This window comes from Stylophora pistillata, chromosome 2 (genome assembly GCF_964205215.1).
Source record: "Stylophora pistillata chromosome 2, jaStyPist1.2, whole genome shotgun sequence".
Taxonomy (NCBI): domain Eukaryota; kingdom Metazoa; phylum Cnidaria; class Anthozoa; order Scleractinia; family Pocilloporidae; genus Stylophora; species Stylophora pistillata.
Genome location: NC_142520.1, coordinates 40,098,380 through 40,124,456, shown reverse-complemented (window position 1 = coordinate 40,124,456; position 26,077 = coordinate 40,098,380). Strand labels below are relative to the sequence as shown.

The window sequence follows — 26,077 nt, the reverse complement described above, 5'->3', positions numbered from 1 at the left end:
CATTTATACCGGTACATCAAATGTTCCTTGCCGAAGACGTTGAAGACGGGAAACAATCTGACGCTAGTGTAGATGAAACACTCTCAAGCGTTTGTCACCCAATGCTGAAATTATTTCAATCTTGTTCCCATCTTGTAATTCTGCGGCCATGAATATCCGTGAATAAGGTTTTTAACAAACTTGTCCGTGTGATATTTTTTTCTTATCAATAAGTCATCGCTATGAGCCTAGCTAACTTCGCAGCAGGAATCTCATGCAGACAGAGATTGACTGATATCACATACTTAGAAGAGCTAATAAGCAAAACACACACACAAAAAAACAAATAGCTACAGCAGAGCAAAGGAAAGAGAGGTAAAAATTATGAAAAAAAAAAAAGAAGATTAAGGAAAGGGTCAAAAGTCAGAGTAAAGACGAAACAGAGGTAAAGTACAAAATGACTGAGAGAAGAATACCAAGGTAAACTAATACAAACAAAGAATCTTAGTTGAATTTAGAGAGTTCTTCCCAATTGAGAATTTTAGTTACAAAACTCACGGAAATGGAAATCAATCTTTTCGGGCGTTGGTTAGGCTAGAAACTTTTCGCAAACTAAAACAGCTGTGTCGAGAAAAAGGTTATGCTTTTGATACCTAATGTCGCGCTGTAAAGTCATTTCTGAACACCTAGAGGCTGTCAGCAATACCAATGTTGAGGCTATAGTAGATCAGATTTAATTTCAGATCGAGCGCCAATTCTTAACACACCCTCCAGCGATCGGACCAGATTGCCCGTTCCAGGCATTACTGTTCTTTAGGCGTTGAATGAAGGAGAGTGTCACAAAGATGCGGTGCATTCTAGAAGGGTTATCCAGCCATACTAAAGGAATAACGCGCTAAGCTGATAGCAGAATCAGGCTTTTTTTCAGATCAGTTTTATTACATTTTTCAGGTTTTCTTTGCTAAGAATTATTATTTGGAGGAAGCTTTCCAAAATGTTGCAGAGGCTCGGTCTAGTCAAACTGCCAAAAAGGCACTGCACGTTGTTCAAGATTTTTTTTAATTTTGTGGTTTCCTTGCAGGTGGAGGAGGACAGGGGAGCGGGAGCTCGAGAGAACAGGGGGCGAGAGAGGGAGAGAAGCGTGAGAACAGGGGGCGGGAAGCGGTATCTACACGTCGGCGGGAAGCGGGAGCAAAATGCAAGAAAAGCAACTTTATTTGTGAAATTGGTGGAGATTCGATACTATTATTCAACGGTCGTTTAGAGCTAACTGGAGAAAGATTTTGCCAGATCCTTTCAGACTGCCGAGGTGAATATGATTTGGAACCAAATGAAACTGAAGAAAGTCAAGAATGTTGTTTTGACTTGAAGGAAGAAGAGGCTGTAACCAAAACTTGGAGTAAGAAGAGGCCAGTGCGGCATCCCCGGCGCATGGAAGCTGGACTTCTTCTGACCTTTCCGCAAGAGTTTTAAACAAGATTTCAACGTCAGATCGAACAAATCTGATAATCAGTCGAACAAGACTGTTCAATCATACTTCACAAGCACTCAAACTGAACGTTCAAAATGCAAACGGGGGGTTCAAAAATTGATGTACTAGCTACGACTTCCTTGGAAAGGTCCATATGGTAAAATCCCGACCAAGTGAGAACTAGTCAGAACGCTCGGATTTACCACAACTCTGTCCTGCCATAGTAAGTTGTTATAACCTTCAAGATCAAGGTATTTTCATCAAAATTTTCTTTCTCACCGCGTTGTTTTGTTTAAAAAGACATCTCCTTGCAACCTTTTTACCTCGTGTTTGCGTTTTTTTACCCGAAATTCATTGTAGAGAAAGTGTCACTAATGATCACGACTTTGTCTTTTTTTAAGTAGGTGTGGTTATTAACTCAATCGAATTATTTCTACTTAGCGTACTAATTGACATTCTTTTTTTATATTTTCACGTTCAAAAATGTTAAATCGGTGTCAGTGACATTGTACACAGATTAATTCGCAGCTTCACATCTGGGGCAACCCACGGGGTTTTCACTGTCGTCCTTTGAACCTTACCAAGGTGGGGAAGGAAATTTTAACTAGAAGGGTCAAGTCTTTCCAGTGGAATAATGGTGGTTTATCTTTTAATATGGAGGCACTTAAAGGGAACGGCTCAAAAGAGAGGTTCTACAAGGTCTATGTTTTGAAGCTTGAATAGTCAAATCAATCGCTGGTCAATAAGTAGAAAGTGACGGTCGCTGATCTTGGCTTTTACTACAGATGCGACAATCAAATGAGGGCCTCCTCGGGAAGATGGCTTTCACAGCTAACGGTTGATATTGTGGCCGTTTTACACGGCTAATGCTAAAATTCTCTTCCTAGTCATTGCTATCTCCAGCGACAGTTTTTCACCAAGTGTTCGCCTTAATGGGTCGCTACAACTAAAGGGGGAAGGGGAGGGTAGGAGAGGAAATAATCAGGGGAGAGGGGTGCACTTACTTACTTTCGCTGCCAATAAACTATCACTTGTACATTCGATAAATCTCCGTATAAAATTTCTTATCTTCCCTCCCCGTTCCCGTCCATCTCCCATACCCAGTCAACGGTGTGGCTATGATCACGGGTGCTGTCTAAAACAGCTGCAGATATTCTTGAATTCTTTCTATCGGAAATTTAGAATAAGTCTTAACAAAGCTGCATTGAGGGGAGACCTAGGAGAACAGAAACGCTAGTATCCCTAAATCGTGTCATAAAAAGCGAATTTGTTTAGATATTTCTGTGATTTGTGAGCACTAACCGCTCTAGCTGGGTTTACAAGATGCGTATACAAGCACAGCAAGTATTTAGGAAATAAATCTACTACACCAACAAAATGTTTCAAACCTACACTTTAAACATTGAAATTTATTTACAAATGCTTTATCGCGCTTTATGGAAACAAAAATATTCCACGTGAATTGTTCAAGTTGCGTGTTTTCAAATTGACCATCCACCTCGTCCACCGTCCATCTCCAGTCTAAACCGCACCGAAATTAAAAATTTTTTCTGGCGCTTTCAGTAACAGCGAAATCATTTTTCCGTGAATTGTCTTATCTTGATGATTTTCTGTTTTTACAGAATTATATACACCGTGACAAATACTCAATTTATAGAGAGAGACTACTTCCGAAAAGAAAACTTTTAAACTTCTGAAAGACTTTGTTTCTTCTTTCGCCCAACGGCAAACGTTTGGAGAGATCTTCACTCGGCCGAGTTTTCTTTACAGAGGTCTGGGCCGATTATAATGACTGTGTAGATAGCCTGTCTTTTAACCTGTAAAAACAACAAACACAACAGAACGATTAGAAAGCAAAGGAGAATAAACTGCATCAAATGCCATTTCAATCTAGCGGGCGATTAACCGTCAATTAGTGCTGGAAAGAAGTTTATGAAAACCACCCACTTCATAACGTATGTTAAATAAGCAAAGAAAGAGAAAGGATAGGAAAATGGAGAAAAAGCCTTGACGTTAAAGCCTGAATTTACTGTCATCTAAGAGTTAAGAGGAAGATTTATCATTCTATGTAACTCATTAAACGAAATAAACTGTCATGGAACTAAGACTACAATTACTAACTGTCCTGTAATGAGCTGTACCTTGAGCGGGTTGAAGGCTGACATAGTGCACCTCATGAATATGTCCCAGCACAAGTGCTTTGCTTTCGTCAACTGGACAATGTGGCGTAATCATTACATCACTGCTATGGGGTAGACTGCTGATCACACGAATGCACGTTTCATAGTAGTTTGCTGCGGCACATAAAATCACGTGATCACCCCAAGCGCCATCTTGTTCCATGTGTGTTAAATATTCAGTCCATGTTTGATGTCCATGGATAAAGTTAAATAGATCTGTTCCATCCGGCTGTAAAAAAATGAGTTAAAGAAACAAACTTAAAAGAGGATTTTTGATAGCAACTTGAGCGCGTGGGATACGAGTCATGGAGTAACTTTTTAAGAATAATACGAGAAGACCTTTAATTAGCAATTTAATGTGCAACAACAAGGATTCGTAAACAGCAGAAAAACAACAGGAAAGATCCATCATCTAGAGAACTGGAATTCTGTTTAGTGTTATCTCACGGACGTTTAAGGGGGGCATTTATTAAACCAAAATATTCAAATGACTAAAACCGTAAAAGTCTGCTTCTTCGGAGGCCATATTAAGTAACAAATGGATTCAACTGTAACCAACATCATTGTGCGGCTTCTTAAATGATAAAGTTATGCAGTAAACACTGGGATACGCTCTGGTGGTGTTGACCCGTACACACATTTAACCTCCAAAGAACAGCACGTGACATACTCTATTAGACATACGAACATCAACTTACTAGCTTTGAGTTACTTCTGAGGTACTGGACCAAGGTTTGTCTTAATCTGCCAAGTGGGATTTTGATTCCTTTAACTATTTCCAGTTGTTCTGACAAGGCATAGAACATACAATTTCCTGATCCCTGATTGTCAGATATTCTGAAGCCCTTGTCCGATGCACTATTCCTCAGTCCCAATGATAGATCTGTTTTGCTCTTGACTTTGCTAGCATTAATGTGCATCTGCTGAAGTTCCCGGATGATTCGGTCGAGAGAGCCTGGAAGAGACAAAGCTTTTATTATTCTAACAGCACGAAGGAAACGAAACAATCGTCAGCTGAAAAATATTAATTTCCAATCTAGTAAGAGAAACTTGAACGGTAAAAAAAAAAGGAAGAAAGGGCTTCAACCACCAAACAACCGGTGTTTTGCCGAACAACTGAGCCTTAAAGCGATAAACTGGAGGTCAATTGACTTTTTATGGGCCAATGAATACAATAATAATCAAGAATGAAGAAGCAGAGAAGAAAAAAATCACGGAAAGGTCTACACTCTGACATACATGTGTAACTGGGAAATGAACCCTAGGGCACGTCATTTAAAGAGAGAAAAGAGCCGTTGTTTAACAAAAACTGTAAACCAAAGTTACGTTCTAAACTATACTGAAATAAGCTGAATCTTTTATCTGAATATTTATTTGTGCAAACAGTGTCAAGAGGGCCAAAAGCTTGCAGTGGAAAGACAATTATTTAATGAAAAGAAACCTCTTAGAAAGAATACAAATGGCCCACTGCTTGCGTAACACAGCGGTTAGGGTTAGATTTAATAGAAATGAACTGGCCCAAATGTATTTCCTCTACCCAAATGTATTTCCTCTACCCAAATGTATTTTCCTCTACCTGTGTCGGATGATCACTCTATTCTAAAAAGCCGGTACGTAAAAGTGTATTTATAGGAACGGCATTTACAATTTGGCTTCGCTTTGACAACGAGCAAAAAAAAGCTCCAAGTCTCCCTGTTTTTGGCAATTTATGTTTGTTGCCTGGTGAAATGGGAGAAAAACTTCCCCTGACTGAAAAAGATTACACCAAGCCATCCGTCCTGATCGGAAGTAAAAGAAATTTAAATTTATGTAGACATGTCTTTGGATTACAACCGATGAAAGCAGAGCTATAAATCTTGACATGAATCCCTCGTGCGAAACATTATCAGAAGTACCATTTTCGAAAAACGTAATTGGCCGAGAGATCAACGCTAGGGAAAGTAGAAATGTTGGATCTACCCGTAACCTGTCTCCAATTGTTTGGGGATGTCAGTTACCATGTGTTATTAATATTTTGGTACTTACTTGGAGTCACTAATGAATCAACTGTTAGTTGTTCGGTTGGCGTATCTACATTTCCGGCCTCCTGAGTTCTGAAACCTGTGTCTTGTCTTTTAGAGGCTAAACAGATAGAAAGAAACCTTTTTCAATATTGCACCAATCAAGAAGACGATAAAACAGCTGATTTCTATTCAGACTATTCAGGTTTAACACATTTTTGAATAGAAGGTGTCCCTGCTTTCCATGAAGCTTTAAAACACACTGAATGCCGAGTAGCCCCCAAAACACTTTTTGAAGAATATTCAAAATATTCTCACCATGAACAATGTCCCACATCTTTTCCACAAGAATGTCACGCTGTTTCTCCCAGCTGAACTTCTCTTTATAGGAACTCCTTAGTTGCTGAATCTTCTGAAGTCGGTCTGATCTTTCCTTCTCTCGGACACCAGCAATTGCCTTTGCCCACTCCTTAGGGTCCTCAGACTCCACCACAACTGATTTCCCTGCTGGTACAGTGCACAATGCTTCACCAAATCCTGAGTTGTCACTGACAAGAATGGGAAGACCAGCAGACAAAGCTTCTAATGCTGTCAATCCAAACCCTTCGGTTCTTGAGGGCATTATGCAAAGATCAACTTCACAAAATAATTCTTTCAATTTCTCTTTACTCTGCACGAACTTCCTCACAGACAGCTGCGTTTTATCAATTCCACTCTTTAGCAAATTCGCTGCAGCCTCATCCTGTTTACTGTCAGCTGCACCCACGAAGATCAGATGGTAGGATCTGTCTTTCAGTTCAACTATTGCTCTGGCAGAGATATCGTAGCCCTTCAGGCTGAAGTCCTCTGGATCACCACGGCCAAACGTTAGAACCTTAAACTTGTCCATGTCAACTGCAGCTTGCCTTACATCAGAAAACTCACTGAACGTGCTCGGCGTCAGTTGAATTATATCTTGGTGTTTCTCGCATGAGCGCAGGTAGGAAGAGTAAGCCTTTGTCAACTTTGGTCCAACTGCTACCACAGCATCTGCCAACTTACACAACTCCACTTCAGTTGTGTTCTTCTCTTCACCTTTAGAAATAGCCTCAGGATAGTTTTTGTGCATTCCAAGTTCTTCAGGTGCAGTGTGCACAACCTGTATCCACTTGCAACTGTGGTACTTTCTGATAACTTGGGCTTGCTTACCAAGCTTAGCACCATGACCTAGTACAAAGTCAATGACGAGGTCTCTTGGTGGGAAACTCAACCAGTCAAGAGGGTCACTGTAGCCTGTAAGTTTCTCTGCTTCCCTGATGGAAACATTGAGGCTTCTTGCAGTTCTCTTGTCTTCTTCAGAACAGGCAAACTGCGGAAGAAGGAGAGTGACATCCACTTGTGCATGTTTGGCCAACAGAATGGCAAGCTGTCTGTTTATGGTGGACAACCCTCCCATTGATGAACTCCACTCACTGCCCAGGAGAATCACCTTCAATGACGCGTCAGACTTCATTGGATCAATTTCACCTGCTTCACCGAGTGATCTTGCATCCACATTTGAAGATAAACCCTGAAGAAAAAGACGTTATGGAGGATTAGGACAATAACATAACATAACAAATAAATGTATGTTGATCAATACTTAACCGAGAGAAAACAGAAAAGAATAAACTTCAAAACTAATTTTATCTTGATAAAGATTCTTTCACTTATATTTGAAACTGGAGACAAACTATCAGGGCTACCTTTCTCAACACTGATAACGGCCCATTTAATTCATAGATCAGGTAAAATAGAGGAGAAAACTTGCAAAGATAGATCAGAGGCTGGAAATCTGTGCTTAAAAAAGTCGATCTTACCTGCGTTCTTCTTTTCAAGAACCATTTCTCCAATCCACAGGGAGGAAGTATTTTGTAATCGAAATTTCTTTTACATATTTCCGCTTGGCCTTCATTTGCATCAATGAGGTGGAAGCAGTCCTTGTGGGTGCACGTGGTTTTCACGTGGTCTGAGCATGCACGACTTGGTTCTTCTGCCCCTTGATGGCAGTAAGGACATGCAACACACAGTCTATACTGTAGTCCCCTCAGGTACGGCATCTCTTGTGACAAATTATGAAGGGTGTCTTCAAGAAATTCACGAACGACACTTGCTAGTTCGGCGGAGTTCTGTCCTACAACCTGATGACTCTGTGTTCTTTGTCTCAAGATTACCTTCACAAATCCTGTTTTGCATATCAGGACAAAATCATGAATATCTTTGCCAATGATGAACCATGCTCCATTTTGGTACAGGGTAGGTTGATGCGTGGGCCATGTCTTTGAACACCAACGAATGGATCGAGAGACAAGCTGTAAGAAGAGACCATGAGGAACAAAGCCATGGACAAACAGGAGATACAATGGACAGGGATCTGCTGACGACGGTTTCATCTTACAGAGTTTATCAGGTGATGTATTCAGCTGAGCTGGTACAAAGTACTTTCCGTCAGTTGGGGAAACTGAGAACTTAGCAATCAAACCAAATCGCTCCATCATGTCTAAGATGTCTTCTTTGATGATTCCTTGGCCAATAAAGCTGGAGATCACATGATCAACATGTTCCATGCTGAGGATGCCACTTCCTTCAAGTTCTTGCCAGTACTTAGCATTCAGGGGATTCTATAAAATGTATGTGGAGAAAATTCAGCAATTCTGGATAAGGGAAGGCTACATAATGTTCCTTTTGAACGTTTCCCACCTACATGTAAAACAAATGAAAATAAAGTTTATTTCCATCAATGTAAGTTGAAATGGTCGGATATTAAACCTGGGCAAATTTGTATCTTGGGTTGCTCAGAGGTGAATACGCCCACTAGCACACGCAAAAAGAACTATTCAATTGTGTGAATACAATTATTGTGAGCAGTAGCAAGTTAATGCAAGTCTCTAATTGTAAATAAAGAAGGCTAAATCAATATATGACCTGACAAGCTGCAAAAAGTAGGTGAAATAGTATGGGGTCAACAAATCATACGATTATAACAATAAACAATAGAAAGACACATGTTCACAGTTTAAAGAGTCACAGTTTTTGCATTAGTTACTTCTTTCTTCTAAAAAACAACATGCTTAGTTTCCTGTTGTTCTAAATTATTGAACAGCATTTTCCAAGTAAGCTAGCTTTTCTATAATGAAATTTATTTTCTACCTGTTTATTGAAAGGTGGTATGGTTATCAGCTGCTTGAACAGATCAATCAACCACTGAGCTTTCAGTACAACTGTACTGCGGTACTTGATTATCATCCCTAGGCCATGGTAAAAACTGATCATGGAGTCAAACTCTTTTGCATTTTCCATGAAACAATCTTTTCTTGCATAGTGCTCAAGTTGTTGCAGATTTCTGTGATAAATCTGTTTGGCCACCAAAGCTTCAATCACCTTTTCAAACAAAAACCACCTAAAGGGCAACAGACTACTTAGAATGTATTATGGCATAAAATTAGGTATTGATTTCAGTCAGTCGTGTATGTATTTGTTTTCTTCTAGTGTACATTCATATTTGGCCGTATGGTGTCTTCAACTTTCAGGAATAATCAACATGGTTATTTTGTGCAACAACATCTCAATTCAGAAAACCTTGCCTTCTCAGATATCAATCACATCTTCTGCTCTTTTATAATTATAACATTGTCTCCATGTCAAGAGTCAGAGTTCTTTTTGTCTGTACTGAATGGACTGCTGTGTATTTGCACGATCTGATGTTTTAAGAGTTTTGATGAACTTTAAAGTACTGGAGGTGAGATAGTTTTGCATTGATATACATTTTCATGCATGTTCAGTTATGCTGAATATGCCGATTATATTCAAAGAAATTTCATTGCTGTCTATTTTGAATAAATAATTGATCCTGAAGTGCTTGAACTGGAGTTATTCCAAATAGATTGCGTTTTTCATTTACCTGACTGGTATTTTCTCACCCATATAAGGCTCCTGCAACAACACTTCCAGGATTGTGTTCTGTAATTCATTTATACCATCTACTTTTCCTTCTTGCCATGCAGGATATATTTAGAAAAGGAATTCAAAGCATGAAGCAACACAGAAACATGTGCTTACAATGAGCATTATTTGTATTTTAATTGTGTGATTGCAGAGATTTTACAGCTGACAACATAACTAAGATGATTAACTCTTCAAATCCCACTATTTTAAGCCTCTGTTCCTAACTCCAAACTCTGAAATGAATGGATCTGTCTGCAAAAAAGTATAGGACCTGGTATGGTGCCGCCTTAAACTAAGAAGAGTGCAGCTAATAAAAAAAAAAAGAAAAAAAACATAACTTGCTTTCTTGCTTTCATTACAAGCCTTAACTCATTCTACCAGTCTTTTAAAATTTTACTGAAACACAACACAACCACTGAATGTGAGTTAGATAATATGAATGCTTGCCAACCAAAATTAATTGTAAAGTGTTTTTAAAACTGATGAACGTCAAACAAGTTTGTGTGCAGCACCCAGTGAAGAAAATCGTGTGTTCTGATTGGCTACCCAAGCAAGTAAGATGGACTCAGGATCGCATACTTTGATCCCACGCATCAAAAAAAGTGTGTGGAGCAGTTTGTAACTTTTTGTCAATATCCAGCCATGGTCACCTCACACTTGGTCAATTTTTTACAATCATCAATTACTTTAGAAACATATAACAAAGGATACAACATAAAGGCAAACATCTTACCTGTTTCATTCTTTTTTTTCTGCTTTCGACTCTTCTGGATAAGTTTCTTAATCAAGTTTAGTCTCTGTGATTTTGTGTTGTCAATGCAGAATAGAGGCCTGACCACATGCCTCTCATATTCCATACCAGAAATTCTCTCCTTAATTTGTTTCTTTATTGCTGCTATGTCTTTGACTGGTTTGTCAGCATGTGTGCCAACGATGAACACTGGGGGGCGGAGGTAGGGCAGCTTTTGTTGTGCATCATCATCTGTGTCATCGGTTGCCAGGGTAACACTATGTACTGTAGCCAACCATGACAGCAAATTTTCCATGTTTGTTTCATTGTTAGGGTTTTCCAATTTCACATCATTTCTCCCTTGTCTCATGCAGGGCTCAGCTGGAGCATCCAAAGGCTTGCTGAGATTGTGCACCAATATATATAGTGCCCGCTGTGATAGGAAGATAGGATGGCTGGCATAGTACAAGTGCTGCCCTGCAAAGTCCCACACGTCGATTGTAACATAGGGTTCCTCTGTGGATAAAGCACTTTCAGTGGGTTTCCCCTGAGCATACTCCAACCACTGATTAACATGCTCCTCAGTATCAGGCGGTTGAGAAACATCAATCATCACATCAGGCTCAGCTTGCACGTTTTCATCTTTACATTCAGTAGAATGTTCATTGCCATTGTTTTGCAGAATGTCTGTGAAACCTTCGTCCTCCTCAACCTGAATGGAAAATTAAATGAAACATTATGCCCACTTAAGTATATATAATTATGTATTCAAAACTTGATGTTATGAACAGGCTGTCAAATTGTAAAAAATTATGATCACCTCAGGGTAGAATAATTTTAAGGGGACAAAAAAACTGTTGTGCTGCTTTACTGAAGGGGGTATGACAAGATAACTTGGTTTACCAACTGAGTTGAAGATGTAAGTTGGTTACTATAAAGAGTTCTGAAGCTGACATCTCAAGTGTAAGAGCCCTTAGACAGAGAGAAACTTAATTGCACAGATTAAGACATTGAAGAGCAAATCCTCCCACCCTGGAGCTAGTCGTCTCAGACCAAGAAATGTTTGTTAAGACTGAAGTTACATAGCATAACATACATTCGTTGAAGCTCCTCCATAAGGATTTGATAGCCAAAATGTAACAAAAGCTATCAAAAAATTATGGCATAAGATAATAAAAAATAATTACAACTAAAAAGTTATATATAATTGGAGAAAAAATCCCAAATTTCCTTTAAGTTGAGTGAAGACATCACTGAAAAAGCAATTGAAGAATGGAAAAATCAAAAGATGCCCCTCATTTTTATGGTAAAAGTTTTGCATGTATGCCTTCAGTGAAGATAGTTATTAAATAAATAAAAATTACTTGCAGATCTTTTTCTTTTTCTAGATTCATCTATCTAAACACTTGTGAAAACATCCAAAAGAAACAGACTCTTTCAGACATATTCTTAATGTAAGAAATTTAGAATTTTCATAAAGAAAAGAATTTTGAAACATACCAAGTTTAAATCCAACCCATATTCCCTTAAAAAATATATTTTCTCATGAGGCTAATTTGGCTGCCTTCCTCCCTCCTCTTCCTTCTTCCTTTCCTGGCCCTTCCTAAAACAAAAAGACTTATAGAGAGAGAGAGAGAGATGTAAATTCTCAACACTTTACAAAACTCTCAAACCTGCTTTGACTTGAAAACATCTCCAACTTCATCTTTTAATTTCAGTTTTCCTTCATCAATTGTATCTTCCCTTAAGATCTTCTTTCGAGAAATAGCTGCTCCACACATTCTGTCGGCCACAATCTTTGCTACATCTTTTGAACATTCCAATAGTCCTGGTTTACTCTCCCTGCTCAACTGCCAGTTTTTGACAGCTTGGTCAACATCAATTTCACATTTTGAAGGATCCACTTCAATCCCCTCAGTACTCTGTTCTTTAGGGTCAAATGGAAGGCCTAAAAGACTCTTCTTCAGACTGGTTTTACCGGCACGATCCTGACCAACCAGTATAATACGCCCACGGTAAACTTTTACATATCCATATTTTAAAGCCTCTTCATAAGCCAATTGTGCTTTGCTTCCGTTTGCTCTTTTAGAGTCTAATTAAAAAAAAAATTGTCATGATTGTGCCAAAGGAAAAAGTCTAATCAGAGGAAGTTGTAATAATAAGAAACCAAAACAAAAAGCAATTTTTGTTTCAATAAGTTATAAAAACAATCTGAAACAAGCTTAGAAGTAGGTAAGGCAATTAAATTATGTGTCTACTATGTATAAATTTAAAAACTGTCATTGTATATACATACAAGAGTCATTGCATTGGTGGGTTTGGTTTAATATACACATGACACTTATAAACTGACTCAATGAAATGAAACATTAAGAGTTTGATTAAAATGTGAGTGATCAAACTAAAAGTTAAGGCAATAACTGATGTCAATTCTGCCAAATGGTGTCTGGAACACAGAAAGAAAAATCACATATTCCCAAAAGGTAACAACTGATAGATTTTAAAATATCACAAGGCCAGCATAAATTATGGTGTAACAATTATCAAAATTACTCCTGACCACTTAAGACTAAAGTTTTATTCCCATAACCTAAAATCTTGTTTTAAAATCATATCAGTCCATCAATTCTGTATGATAAGCTAAATGTTGTTATATAAATTATGCTTAATAACTTCCAATAAAATAAAGCAAAAATTACAGTTACAACTATTCCAAGATAAGAAATGATTTGTGATAAACTTAATTCTTCCTTAATTAAAATCAAATAAACAGAGAGCAAAAATTACAACAGCAATTCCTACAACTGTAAAATGATTTGCAATAAACTTCTTAAATTCCAATCAAATAGAAAGGAAAAATTACAACTTACAATAATCCCTTACTGTAAAATGATTTGTAATAAACTTTATCCCTCCTCAATTCCCTATCAAATTATAGTACACTGTAGTTCAACTTAAATTTCAATGTCAGCCAAGTTGTTAAAATAAACCTTTCAAGATATAACCAAAACTTCCAGTACAAATGTCATGTATTTGTAAAGTGATGCAAACTTTGTTCAATCATACAGTATAACTGTGATAGTATTTACTTCATATTCTTCTCAAGCTTTATTATGAAACTATTGTCAGCTGCCTGTAATTATCAGTAACAAGCAGCATAAACACTTGCAAGTCAACCATTAGAACCAATTTGGTAAATGCACATGTTACAACATTAATGTGAAGAGGAATTTCCATTACTCACCGGGGACATCTGAATGTACTCTGTGAATCTTATCCTTTAGCTCCATAAAACTTCTCATTCCTTCAACTGTAAAAGGATTCCCTCTCACAGACAAATACTTGAGTTTCTTCAGCTGTTTTGTAGCTGGACTCAACACAGTCAACTGGTTGTCACTCAGCTGCAGTTCCTCCAGCTCCACCATCTCCCCAATAGCATCAGGGATGGTGGTTAGTTTGTTCTGTGAGATGTCCAGCAGTCTGAGTTTCTTCAGCTGTTTTATAGCTGGACTCAACACAGTCAACTGGTTGCCTCTCAGCCACAGTCCCTTCAGCTCCACCATCTCCCCAACAGCGTCAGGGATGGTGTTTAGATTGTTATATGAGATGTTCAGCCATTTGAATTTCTTCAGCTGTTTTATAGCTCACTTGACTCTGATGATGACTTCCGCACAGGTTGTCGAAACGTCAGTTACTACCACCGACAACAGTCCTTCTCAGGACTACACTCACCCGGACGATCAGACCACACCTTCACATGTTACCACCAGGTTCAAACCATTTACTGCACTAAGAACACTGTCTAGGGCTGTTTGCAGATCTAGAAGAGGATTAATGTCACTTTTGGGTGGCCTATAAAAGACAACCAAGTTAACTTTCCTGTTTCCTGAAACAAGAATGTCTACAAAAAGTAATTCGGAATCACATAGAAGATCTTCTCTTTGGAACACTTTTACTGTATCCCGCGTAGCTATTAACACACCACCACCTTTACGGCCGTTGTGAGGACGGTCTCTTCTGAACACCGTGTAATTTGAAGGAAACAATTCACTGTCTATTATTGTTCTGTCTAAATGGGTTTCCGTGAAGACCACAATGTCATAACGATAAGTAGCAATTTCCAATTCCAACAGGGCCGTCTTGTTAACTAAGCTTCTTGAATTAGCATAGAAGACGGATATATCAGGTTTGCGATGTCAATTTTTATAAGCCACGTTACTGTCATGATTCCGATGACTTACACGGCTCGGACCAGGATGAGGATGAATATCTCCATGGGAGCAAAGAATTTCAATATTGAACATCGCGGAGTGATTGCTGTAGTAGGGTATCCTACTTTTAGGAAAGGCCCTTTTCTTCATTGTTCTTGTCACGACAGCAAGGTTCCCAAAATGGCGGACACAACACGACGGACTGAAGAACACATGGCCATTTCTTTGCTGGTTTTCTTGTAGAAAACCAAAGGAAACACTACAATCTGTATAGTCATGTGGTTTCACCGTATGGTTTCGGAGCGATAAGAACAAGAACCATAAGAACCACAAGCAAATCAAAAGGATATTTTAGCAGAGCAGCACTTTCACATCCGATACATACATATTTAGTCTTTGACTTGCACAATTTCCTCGAAACTCTAAAGGAATCTCCCCTCAAAAGCTTCCCCTTAAACAGAAAATCTTATTTTATGATCAGCTCTTTCCTTTGCCTGTTAACCTGATATTTTTTTTTCAAAGCCTCTGAAACAGAAGACAAATCGATGATCGCACTTTCGAATCGTAAACAACATTTTGAATGTGAAAGAACACTATAAGCCCCTCACTGAGGAATGCTGCATACAAACGGTATCGCTCATCATTCTTAGTACAAGCGAGGATCCAAACTACAAATCTCTTACCTGAAAAGAGGGTAAACTTGGCAGGAAACAGCGGCGAAATCTGTTATAAACTGTACTCGGTGACTCTCAAGCTTTAAGTGAAAGCTACACCCAGTATCCAACTTTCTCGGTGATGCTATATCGAAGGCGCTCGTCCATAGTCGAACACACAAATTTATAGTACAGCGGTTAAAGATAAAATATGTCATGTAAACTGTACCACTTATTCCCAACGAAAAGTTCAAACCCGAAATGTGTAAGATCGCACCGAACAAAGTATAAAGATATACAGAAACTAATACAAATGTTTTCAGTGTGTTTGAGCTAATTTACAAGGTTGTCAATGCGCTAATAAACCTGACAGTAACGTTTGAATTTTAGACGGTTGCTTCATCTCTTAAAAAGTAAAGTTTGAGAGAGATTCTCCTTGGAGCGTTAAGTCAATTTTTTTAGTAATGTAATGCGAAAAACTTGTCAACACTGAAACATCAAATGATTCGTAAGATAACGAACAAGATTTTCAGGAATTGTACACAGCCTAGCCTAGTCTTAAGTCAGTCCCACACAAGGAAGGATCTTCTCCAATATCAATTTACGTCACCAATCTGCAACGATTATATCCTCGAACTCGTCTCTTTCCCCATCGAAATAACCCAAAAAGTACTGGTTTTTAACAGAACAATTTTCAAGGTTTTCCTCAAGGAACTCAATCTCCGATTTTTTTAAAGACGATTGAATAGTCGCCGCCATGATTACGCATTTTAGTGTCTCACTGAAAAACTGTTTTCAGTTTTAAATGTCATCCTTTCGCGGGCTTTCGCAAATATTCGCGGGTTTCATAATTTCTCCGCTGACCAAACTTACCGTTTACTCTTACCCTCGACGAGCGCCTTCGATATAGAATCACCCTTTTCATGGCGGCCGGTCTGCGTGATGCGAAGTCGATGTAGCTAACAACTTTCGCACTTTAACATGTGAGAAGACTTGTCATGGGTAGTTTGAACAATGCAGCTACTGCCATGAAAAGAAACTCCGTGTCTGCGTGGTTAAATACTTTGACAGCTTTTCGCTATGGACATTGCAGACAATCCAAACGTAAGCTCGATGTACTCATGCATAATTTGTATGAAGTTTGCTTTTTTATTTCATACTTATGTAGTGGATCGGGCATTCGCTTTATCAACAGTAAATGTTATTCGTATTAAAGCTGCCTTGTTTCTGGGAATGGTGTGTTTGTGTTGATTTTATTTTTTATATGTGCTGATTTTAAAGAAGTTTTGATCGAGCCTTCGTTGCTCTCTCGAAGTCAGTTCCATTATCGCGGGCTTTTTGACGCTGGGATATTCAGCATTTAAAGTACTTTTACAGATGCATTGTTTCTTTTGCCGGCTAATTGTTTTTATTGTGATTTTTGTTGTTTGTGTGGATGTCTTGTCGAGCAAAGGAAAATGTGCTTCACGCCGAGTCAGTAATTCGACTTCGTTGCCCATTTCAAAACTGTGGTAAATTTTAGAAAAAGAAAAAGAATTTAAACGAACATCTTCGTCTTTATCGGAGCACAAACTGGATGGCTGTCCACCTCTCGGAAACGGGTTTCATTTAGACAATGCGCAGAAAAATTTCTACACGACGAGAGTAATCCTTATTCTAGGAAGCAAAGGGTCAGTGAAGTGCTAAACTGTCTGAACGATGAAGAACTTGTGGATTTAGTTTTACCAAAGATTGCCAAAATTGTGTCACCTGTGGACTTTTTACTGCAAGGAACTGATGGAAATCATGATTTTCACAGTAAATTATGCAATTTCAGAGATGAACTTTTCCTGCACTACCCAGAACTTTAGGCACTGTTTTCTCCAGAGCCCTCAACAAGCACTGGTTCCTATAACCAGAGGCAAGTGTTCACTGAAATAGTTCAAAAGAACAAACCTAATTCTTGCAACTGGCTCCTTGAAATCGACAATGGTTCCTTTTTCAAGGATGTTGTTATGCCTTGTGTTTTTAAGAAACAGCACTCTGCATTTTTGGAATTTTCGGGTCCCTTGCGATTGGGCAAAAGGAAACACAAGATGCACTAAGAAACAAGTGGGGAAAAAATTGGAAGTGGCCATTGGCATCAATTCAATTTTAAGTAAAGATGAGATTTTTGGTAATCTGAATGACACCTACCAAGAATTACTTAAACAAATTGGTCTAGAATTTAATGAATTTGGAGAAGTGGTTGTAGGCCATGTTGACATTGAAAAGTATATTTCATTGTTTCTAGCCCAACCTGCAGCTCAGAGTGTAATAAATACACCCAACAATTGTCTGATTCTAATGGATTACACAGATGGTTTTCCATGGCTTAAATGGTCTCATCATTTTACCGCAGAAACCAGTGCAAGAGTGAAACTAGTTGAGCCTTACAATTTACTTAGCACAGCTTTGACTGTTGCCCTTTTGGTTGGGGAATGATGACTAGGAGACAACAAAAAAAATGTGGTCATGCTGTTTATAAACAGCTTTAACAGCTACAAACAATTAAACATCCACTGACTGGGCAAGAAATAAAAATTATTAGTCTAAGACACACTTGTGGGGATGGTAAGGAAAGGAGGTTATCTACTGCCAGTTCTTCTGCCAAATCTACTTATCTAATCCCAGAAGCTCCAGAGCATCAGAGCCAACTGGGTGACATGAAGATCATCTGTCCAGAACCAGTTTGGACAGTTTTAGATGCAGAGAGTTGCCAAAAGAAAAAATTTGAAAATGAACTACGTGGAAAAGCCCCCACTAAAGAAAAGCGCAGAGAGTTTGCAAAACAAAATCTTGGGAACACTGGGTGCAAAAATTTGAATGGTACAGTACTACCCTGGTACTGCTCACCTTGGGTTTTGGTCACCTGAAACACTATGTTTGCAAAATGCAAAAATTGCAGCAGGTAAAATGTGCCTTTTTCAAACTAGTTCACATCAGCAGTGATTGTATTGTGCCAGAAAATATCTATATCTCGTCCACAGAAAGTTTTTTTGGTTTAACACACTTAGGCACCAGGAAGTTGTCTTTAGCTTTACTTTCCTTGCAACAATAGAGGTAGGGTCTGTAGGGTGATTATGGATATTTCTACAAAATGTGTAGCTCCGTAAAATATTGATATCTCCCCCATGGAAGGGATTTTTTATAAGCACCCCCACCCTCCAGAAATTCTGAAAAATCTCCCAATATTTTTTTTTATAGTTTTTGGTCTTTGAGAATGAGACCCCCAGGAATTTTCATTTGCCTTCTGTGAAGGGGGGGTGGGGAGATAATGGCTAGTTACTGGAACTACACAATAAGAATAACAAAACAAAATGTGTATAGCGACATGTTCAAAAATTATCAAAGTCCTTTTAAAATTAGGAAATAACATGTATGCCTATCACAAGTTTGCACCCTTTCACTAAAAATCCTTTAAAATTATAATCTACATTTTACATAAATTGGGTACAGAATATAACCCAACTGATACTGTATACCACAATAATATCTGGAATTTTTACAGTTTAAAAAAGTAGTTGTGTGCTACACAACTCTGCAAGTCTATTCATTTCATTTCTGTTCATCTTCATGACTAAAGATTCCTTGAGTCTTGATGTCATGTCATTACCAGAGTTGGAGAGGAAGGTTCGAAGGCAGAGTTGTATCATTGAAGCAGAAGTCAACCAGAAATCGAGTGGCAAATGGACGGAGGAATGTATCCTGGCAGATGAAAAACCACCATACCGGATTACAGTGGGACTGATGCGTCAAAATGAGCCTAAATTGAGCCAGTTAAAAGAGCTGCTACAAAAAATTCCATCCTTGAAGCGAGCAGCCGATGGAGGCCTTCAGGCTACTTACCAACCAAGCTCGAACGTCCATGGAAATCCCAAGGAAAGGTATCCGGTCTTAAAAGATCCGACTCTCGTCAGAGCCGGGTAGTTCGCTTGTGTACGTCTCTTAAGCACATTACCATCGCACAATAAAACTGAGTACGTCGTCAAAATGTACTCCCTGATGGAAATGAATTTTAAAACAGTCTTCTGCGGGAAAGAATCGAGCGCTGAGTCGAGAATACTATCCCAGCATTGGACTCACAGAAGCCATCGAAGTGAGTAAAATTTTCACCTTTCAGAACAATAGCTGTCTTTCAGAACATTTCTTTGTCGCAAACTTTCCCGCATGGCGTCCGACCGACCGCCATGCTTAGAAAACAGATTGAATTGGCGCGTGCGTTCGTTTATGGGATACGGCATTAAAATTTCTTTCCCCAGGCCCCCGCAATGACGTCAGAGATCTGGAAAGTACTAGCCTGAAGTAAAGCCCGGGTCGCATTATGGCCAATTTTTCTGAGAATCGTTTACTCTAGGGATTAAATCTGTCAACACAAACATTTTCTAATGCAACCCAATTTTTGAGGTTTTCAAAAATTTCCCAAATTTTAGAAATCATCAAAGACGCCAGTGTGCTTGGGTGGGGCTGGCCGATTTTGCCCAATTTTTTTTAAACAAAGGAACCGCGTCCAGTGCGGTCAAAGTTGGGATTTGTGGGTGCTCTGCTCGACGCTAACCGACTCTCGGCCGAAATTATACTTCACTCTATTCATTCGCAACTGCTGCCGTAAAAAATCTTCCGGTATGGCGAGATCAAATTTGTAAACGGTTCTTCGTTTAATTTCATGTCACCAACACCAGCTATAGGCGGATTCATGCTGACGTCATTGTTTACATTTTTGCTCATTTCATTGTTTAGAATTCATTGTTTAGATTACAAAAATATCAGCCACAATGAGGTTTCTATTTTCTTTTTTCTTTTTTTAACAGAGTTTGTCACCTAGGGTGATGCTTTTACGACTACAGTTTTTACTTCAAGACACGTCTTGCATGAAATCTAAATCACCAACAGTTGCCCCACAAATTATGTTATGGAATAAACAAAGTAAAATTAAAGGAGTATAAAGAAAACTGAAAATTTTCTGTTTATGTTTAAAGTACTGCGATTACAAACTGATTATGATTACAGTGTGATAATCTGTACGGAAAGTTTTTTAAGTTTGCAACCTAGGTAGCAGTATTTTCCAGAGGTTTTTGGGAAAAGTTAGGTGAGTTGTAGAATTCTTACTGGTGAAATGTATAGCGATTCTGAGAATTTAACTTAAGACACCAAAGTGGCAAAATCGGAAGACAACAACAGGGAGCAATATCCACTGATTGAAATACCTAGCAGCTATTTTGTTTACTCATGGTACACTATTTTCCTTCAACTAAATTTGTCTTTGCCTCACCTTGAATTAAAGCTTTCTTGGAGTGCTCATTAGAAATTACAGAAAGAGCTTAAAAACCTTGAACTAAATTGGCAAAAACTATCAGCAAAATTAAAACTATCAAAGACACCCTGAAATCTCTGACAGCAAACTGAATTACCACTAATTTTGAGTGCACATTCACTTTGCAAGTGGTTTTTGTTTTCATCAGTAAATAACATTTTCTGTAAATATCTAAATGAAAATCCAGTTAGTTTGTCACAACAATTTTCTTGATCATGAAGGAAAATATGTGAACTTGTCCTTCTCGGCAGGTGGTTTCAGTAAGTCCGATCCAAACTTTCAGTTCTTCCCTTACAATGCCCAGCTAAAAAAAAAAAGGCTTAAAACACAGGAGCAACCAATAAGTTCAACTACATTTTGAATAAAACATTTGACAATGTTAAAAACAAAATTGTTGTCATTGTTTTTGGTGTTCAAAGAGTCCTTGCGATGTTCTCCAAACCAAAAGCTTTTCAAATTAAAATCTGGGAACTTACCTCGTGTGGCGCTATTGGACAGGACGGGAAGACGTTTCAGTTTTCTATGGGTATATAGGCAAATAAAAATAGATTTTTGACCAATCAGACCATGCTTTGTGTCTAAGTTATGTCATAACAGTTCCAAAACTACGTGCATTGTCATAAACATGCAGCTCTAAAATTGTATATTTAAGAAACAAGAGACAACAAGGCAAATACTGGAATTGAAATTTTTTTGGCCTGAAACGCACATTTGAGTATGCTGTGGTTTCTACATCTTAATACAAAAGATTGTTAACGAATCACAAACATCTGAGTTCAAAAATTTCTATGAATTTGAATTGCACCTTTCTACTTGTCAATCACGGAAGTAGACAGCGAGCAAGTTTAATTTATCTAATCAAATATCAGACGTGCCCGGTTGATCAAATTGATCGTGCATAGTTTAGTTACTATATAGACTTAAGAGGTTTCGAGTACATTCTAATTTCTGTCAGATAAAATCATTGAGTTGACTGAAAATTTTTCAGTGTCATCCGTTCAAACGCTTCCATTGTTTATAATTGTTGTGAAAAACTAATTGACGTTCAACAACTACCAGACAGAACAATTAACGATGGATCAGAGCTGATGTCAACAAGATCAGAAACCGTTTCTCCCATGCTTTCCATTGCAACTGTCTTTCAAAATTTCCCGTTAAAAGGGCTGTCAAGTTATAATCACTGTTTTCCTTTTCCTGCTGCTCAGAGTTTTTACTTCAACGCATCTATTACAGGACGCCGACTGATTGCGCCTATCAAGATCCTGCAAGATCTTATGTTGAGAGTGCTCTGCATTTGACGGTCGTCGCTAAAGTACGAAGGACAGATTAGAACCCAGCGAACTAAAAGTGCAAAGGAAAAGAGATACGATTGAAGATACCTGAGAATTAGATTAAACTAACTGAAAATGACTCGCAAAAACATTTGAGGGGAAATGACTTCCGTGCGTTCGGGCGGCGAGCTCGAGTCCGCCACTGAATTATCCTTGTCCGCGTTTCAGGAGTGTAGTTAGCCTAGTAATGCTATACTTAACATATAGACTAAATTACTATTTGTGTTGAACTTACCTCTCAGTAAAGTATAAAACAGCTGCTGCCAATAACTGCGAAATCGAAGAAAGATTGTCAACAATCTGATTGTTCAACTGGACTCAACTCGTTGTAGACACTCCTTAACTCACATTAAAGTTCCATTTCCATCACAATGCTTCTCCCAGGTCACGCGACCCAGCTATGACAGGAAGAAAGGGCGTGTATATGGGTAGACTAGAACAAGAGACGGGGGAAGGTTGTCTTTTCGCTGCTTCGACGGACAAGTTATCTAGTTAATTGATTTTTCTTAAGGTATCAAAGTAATACTTGATAAATGTAAATTAATCGGTGTTAAAAAGTGATAAAAAATTATCCAAGCGTTTGAAATTAATCACAAAAAACAGGTTTGGGGTGTGTTCCGCGGAAAAAAAGGAACAGGTACGTGATTGAAAGTTCCGTGAGGCGGGAGGGCAATACTTCAACAGCTCGGTTACTCTTGGCACTCTAAGATACTTTTAAATGGTGAAGATAATTCTTGTGGGTTTTACTCCATACTCTACCCTCGAGTTCAGGCCAGTTACAGCAGTGTCATTACAAGAATCGTGGGTGGAGTAGTACTTACTTATGCAAGACCTCTCTTAAAATGCCCTAAGAACGTCCGACACCATTATGAAAAGCCATTAAGCTCTTTACCTCGATCTGTTGTTATCATTGTTTGGCTGGGGAAAAAACTAATTTCTGAGGGGTGGAGGGTGAGGAGCTGTTTATTACTCTTTAAAGTATATAGTTCTGAGACCCGTAGCCCTACACATCTGGAGGACTCAGTAATACTGCGTGTAATACGACGTATTTGAACACTTTCGTTCGTGAATTTTTACGTTCGCGTGTCCCTTTTGATGTTTTTTTGGTGTGTGAACAAAGCCGCTGATGGACAAGGTAGAACTGTTATCCGAGAGCCAGACCAAGTATTAACTTATTTAAATTTTGAGGCTCTCCTATCTCAACATCACCAGCATTGGTTCAGATTATGTCATGGAAGGCAGTGAGTGTGGATTGGCTTGTGTCAACATGCCTTCATGCTTCTCCTTCAACCTGGCTGTACTTCAAATGTTAGAAAAGTACTATGAAAAGGTCGGTATTGTCTTTCTCCTGCCAACCTCTTACACAACTGGTATTTTACATCACGTAAAGTGCTACCTTGCTATATGAGACAAGCAATCGATTGTAGCATACACTTGTTTTCATTCATCAACAATTTAAAGATTTTTCTTCGGCAAAAACTTCGATAAAACTTTTAATCCTCTTCAACAACAAGTTAAGAATGGGAGGCCTGCACGGAACTGTAACTTTGTGGTTTATAGCTTTAGTCTCCATGTATCAGTTGGCCTTTTCAGAACAATGGGACATCGGCGCTGGACATTACGAGAAGAACAATTATGAATGCGTTTTACACGAAAGGGTACACTGGGAAACATTGTGAAATCGGTAAGAAACCTTATACTTTTTAAGCCAAGAGCTTTTTCAACTGAGAGGAGTTTTACCAACACACTACATACTGACATAGTTCTTATCCAGAAATCATAAGAGTCATAAGGTGAATTTGATATGTCTGTCAGCAACCTGCAGTTGATGATGGAGGCATAACGCACTAAAATGATAGTTCTTTTTTTTTATTTTTTTTTATTTTACTCGCCTTAACCCTGATTCTGGATCTACTTGAGTATTCTATGAAAATTGTTCTACACCCATGAGGAAGTCCTCATGGGTGTAGAAATCAACATGAAAGACGGGGAGTTGATGCGCAGCGTGCAGGGTTTGATAGTTTAAGTTCTCGTTTTGTGGGCATTCCACCCTTCCAACCCCCTGCGCCACCTCACAGTACAAACCAAACTGTAACTACCCTTAAGCAGCTTACAACGTAAGCTTCTCCTTAACAGGGATTTTTTATGATTCGAACCTTGTCTTCGTTATATGCTCTTGTACCGCATAACCAATCAGGAAGCAGCATTTTTTACCACGAGGTACCGACAACTTTTGATTGGCATATTTTAAATTTCAAATTCTGGCGGAAATTTCTAACGGTTAGGAATTCTGTTACGGAAATTCGTAATGGCTAATTTGAGCGACGTAAGAGTGGTGCGTCATTAATAAATGGCGACGTAAAGGAACATAATGCCTATGATATGGAATAAAAACGAAAGAATAGTGACATCCATGCGGCATATCGCCTCATATCTATCAACATTCAGGAGAATAACTTGCTCGTTCGATCCTTCCTTGCAGGAAAAATTCATTTTTGGCAGGTGAGAGCGCGTCATTTGCACGTTCTCGCAGAGATTAAACACGTTTGAGCCTCCAGAGTTCACTTAATCTTGGAAGATTCCAGGTTCCGAACCTGCAAGTCGTCTGGAGTATCGTGCTTCCAGTTTATGAAGAGATTTTGAGGGTTCACTAAAGTAGAACACTTGATCCCTCATTTGTTTGGTGCAAGCAAATGACTGTAATCCGTACTTACACATTACACGTGTTAAGTAAACATGATCCTCACTAAATTCGCAGCGCGCGAGTTTCTCAGCTAAAGTACGGGCCTTTTCACATGGAGGTGAAGCTTTTTGGCTTTTCGTTCACAGCTTAGCTTTCTCCAGCTTATTAGTTCTCGTTAGGAAAAGTGACTACCAAGATCTACCCATTTAATTCCCTAGGAAGGGTTGATCTGATTATCGATCTAGAATTACAGAAAACTTTTCGAAAACCTAAAGTTCAACGTGATCCATTCATTTCGGCACTTGGAAATTGGCTAATTATTAATATCCTCATTACTAAAATTACTAAAGACATTTTAAGTCCATTTTAAAAATCATTTGAAACTTGAAAAATTACATAACATTAACAATACGTTACATTAATCCAATGGAGCAGAACACTTCAGGAACCAATCCACCCTCTGTAAATATAATAAATAAAAAGTGCCAGAAGGCCAAAAACCACGGCTACTATATTGAATGCGTTCCATCTGGTGGTCTTCTTCGAAGGTTGAGCTAGACAACAAGGAGAACGAATTAATATCATTAAAGTTATTGTAATCCAAGTGGTAAAAACAATAGAGGTCGACAAGTAAGCGAGCTTTTGAGGACTTAAAATAAATAAGGAAGGCAAAAGACAACGTGAAATATTTTAGTGTAAAAAGCGATGGAGAATTTCGTTTAAGCCTGATTGCAACGGTAACCAGTTTTTTTACTTCAGGCCAAGGGCACTTGAAAGGTCGCCAAAGAAATTGAATATTAAATACTTTATTATAGGAAATTAACAATGCACTTTATTAACGCGATTTTACAAAATTCTCGTTAATCTAAATGTATCTTGATTAATGTCGAAGTAAATTTAATGCACGCTATTTTACAACATTGTTATTTTAAAGCACCTTTATTTCGTTACAAAGCCTTACTAGTTCATGACTACTCTATTGGCTCTTCAGAGTCACTATCTGACAGGACGTCTTCGTTTAAAATCGAGTTCCGAAAATGTCTTTTGATTGATCTTGATACTCCTCTGTCCCCTCGAGAGGAGAGGTCACTTCTGTTTTCCTCTTTAACATTTCCAATACTCGTTCGTCCTCCTAATACACGGTTACTTCTACTGGAATTTCTAAGCCGCCCTGAACCAGTGGAGACCGTTTGTATTTTATAGATTTCACCTTCCCCATTACTTTAGCTCCTCTCTTCAATGAAAACCAGATAGATCGACTCAGTTTTATGGAAATACGCCAAGCAGGGGTGGGAAATAACGTTCCTGCCAGAATTGTTTGTCCAGCAACTGCAAACCGGTCGTATTTGTTATCTTTTTCTTACTTGACGTGAGGTTTTGCTTCGTGCATTTTAACAGTTACTCCATTCAGGCTTACTGGATATGAGATTATTAAATTCAACTTGGTGCTTATCACCTCATTAGTTATTTATCACCTCATATTTGGTGCACCAACATGGAATAACTGTTGAATATTAGTGCCGATTATAGGAATTTATCAAATC

The 26,077-nt window shown here is 38.5% G+C and overlaps 3 protein-coding genes across 6 annotated transcripts in view; all 3 read right to left on the bottom strand.

The window, feature by feature from the left end:
- The window catches only part of LOC148739472 (uncharacterized), a 40,399-nt gene extending 23,756 nt beyond the window's left edge, over positions 1 to 16,643 (bottom strand). The window contains exon 1 of the mRNA XM_088748181.1: positions 15,218 to 16,643. The gene's annotated coding sequence lies outside the window, so the exon portion shown is untranslated. The remainder of the gene's footprint in view (positions 1 to 15,217) is intronic.
- LOC148739473 (uncharacterized) lies at positions 2,840 to 10,312 on the bottom strand. Its single transcript, XM_088748185.1, has 8 exons — positions 9,550 to 10,312; positions 8,799 to 9,048; positions 7,469 to 8,269; positions 5,949 to 7,179; positions 5,656 to 5,751; positions 4,329 to 4,600; positions 3,592 to 3,859; positions 2,840 to 3,267 (listed from the first exon to the last, which is right to left on the bottom strand). Exons 1-8 carry the CDS (start codon positions 9,570 to 9,572, stop codon positions 3,263 to 3,265), a joined length of 2,946 nt encoding a protein of 981 aa, XP_088604311.1. The 5' UTR covers positions 9,573 to 10,312; the 3' UTR covers positions 2,840 to 3,262.
- A 1,880-nt stretch (positions 16,644 to 18,523) lies between the features above and the next one.
- LOC111326051 (uncharacterized) overlaps positions 18,524 to 26,077 on the bottom strand; it is a 36,605-nt gene continuing 29,051 nt past the window's right edge. For 3 of the 4 annotated variants that reach the window (XR_015996438.1, XR_015996437.1, XR_015996439.1), the window contains 2 exons: positions 22,086 to 25,087; positions 18,524 to 21,860 (listed from right to left, as the gene is read on the bottom strand). Coding sequence is in view for 1 of the 4 variants with exons in the window: in XM_088748177.1 (XP_088604303.1) it covers positions 24,975 to 25,087 (113 nt within the window). In the remaining 3 variants the exon portion in view is untranslated. Of the gene's footprint in view, positions 25,088 to 26,077 lie in introns of all 4 variants that reach the window. The other variant, XM_088748177.1, reaches the window with a different exon arrangement.

Excerpts from the sequence above, each read along its gene's own strand:
- LOC148739473 (XM_088748185.1), bottom strand. The coding sequence starts at position 9,572 with ATGGGTGAGAAAATACCAGTCAG. Across the intron at positions 8,270-8,798 it reads TACCACCTTTCAATAAACAG|AATCCCCTGAATGCTAAGTA; the intron begins GTAGAAAATAAA and ends TACATTTTATAG. Across the intron at positions 5,752-5,948 it reads GATGTGGGACATTGTTCATG|CCTCTAAAAGACAAGACACA; the intron begins GTGAGAATATTT and ends CTATCTGTTTAG.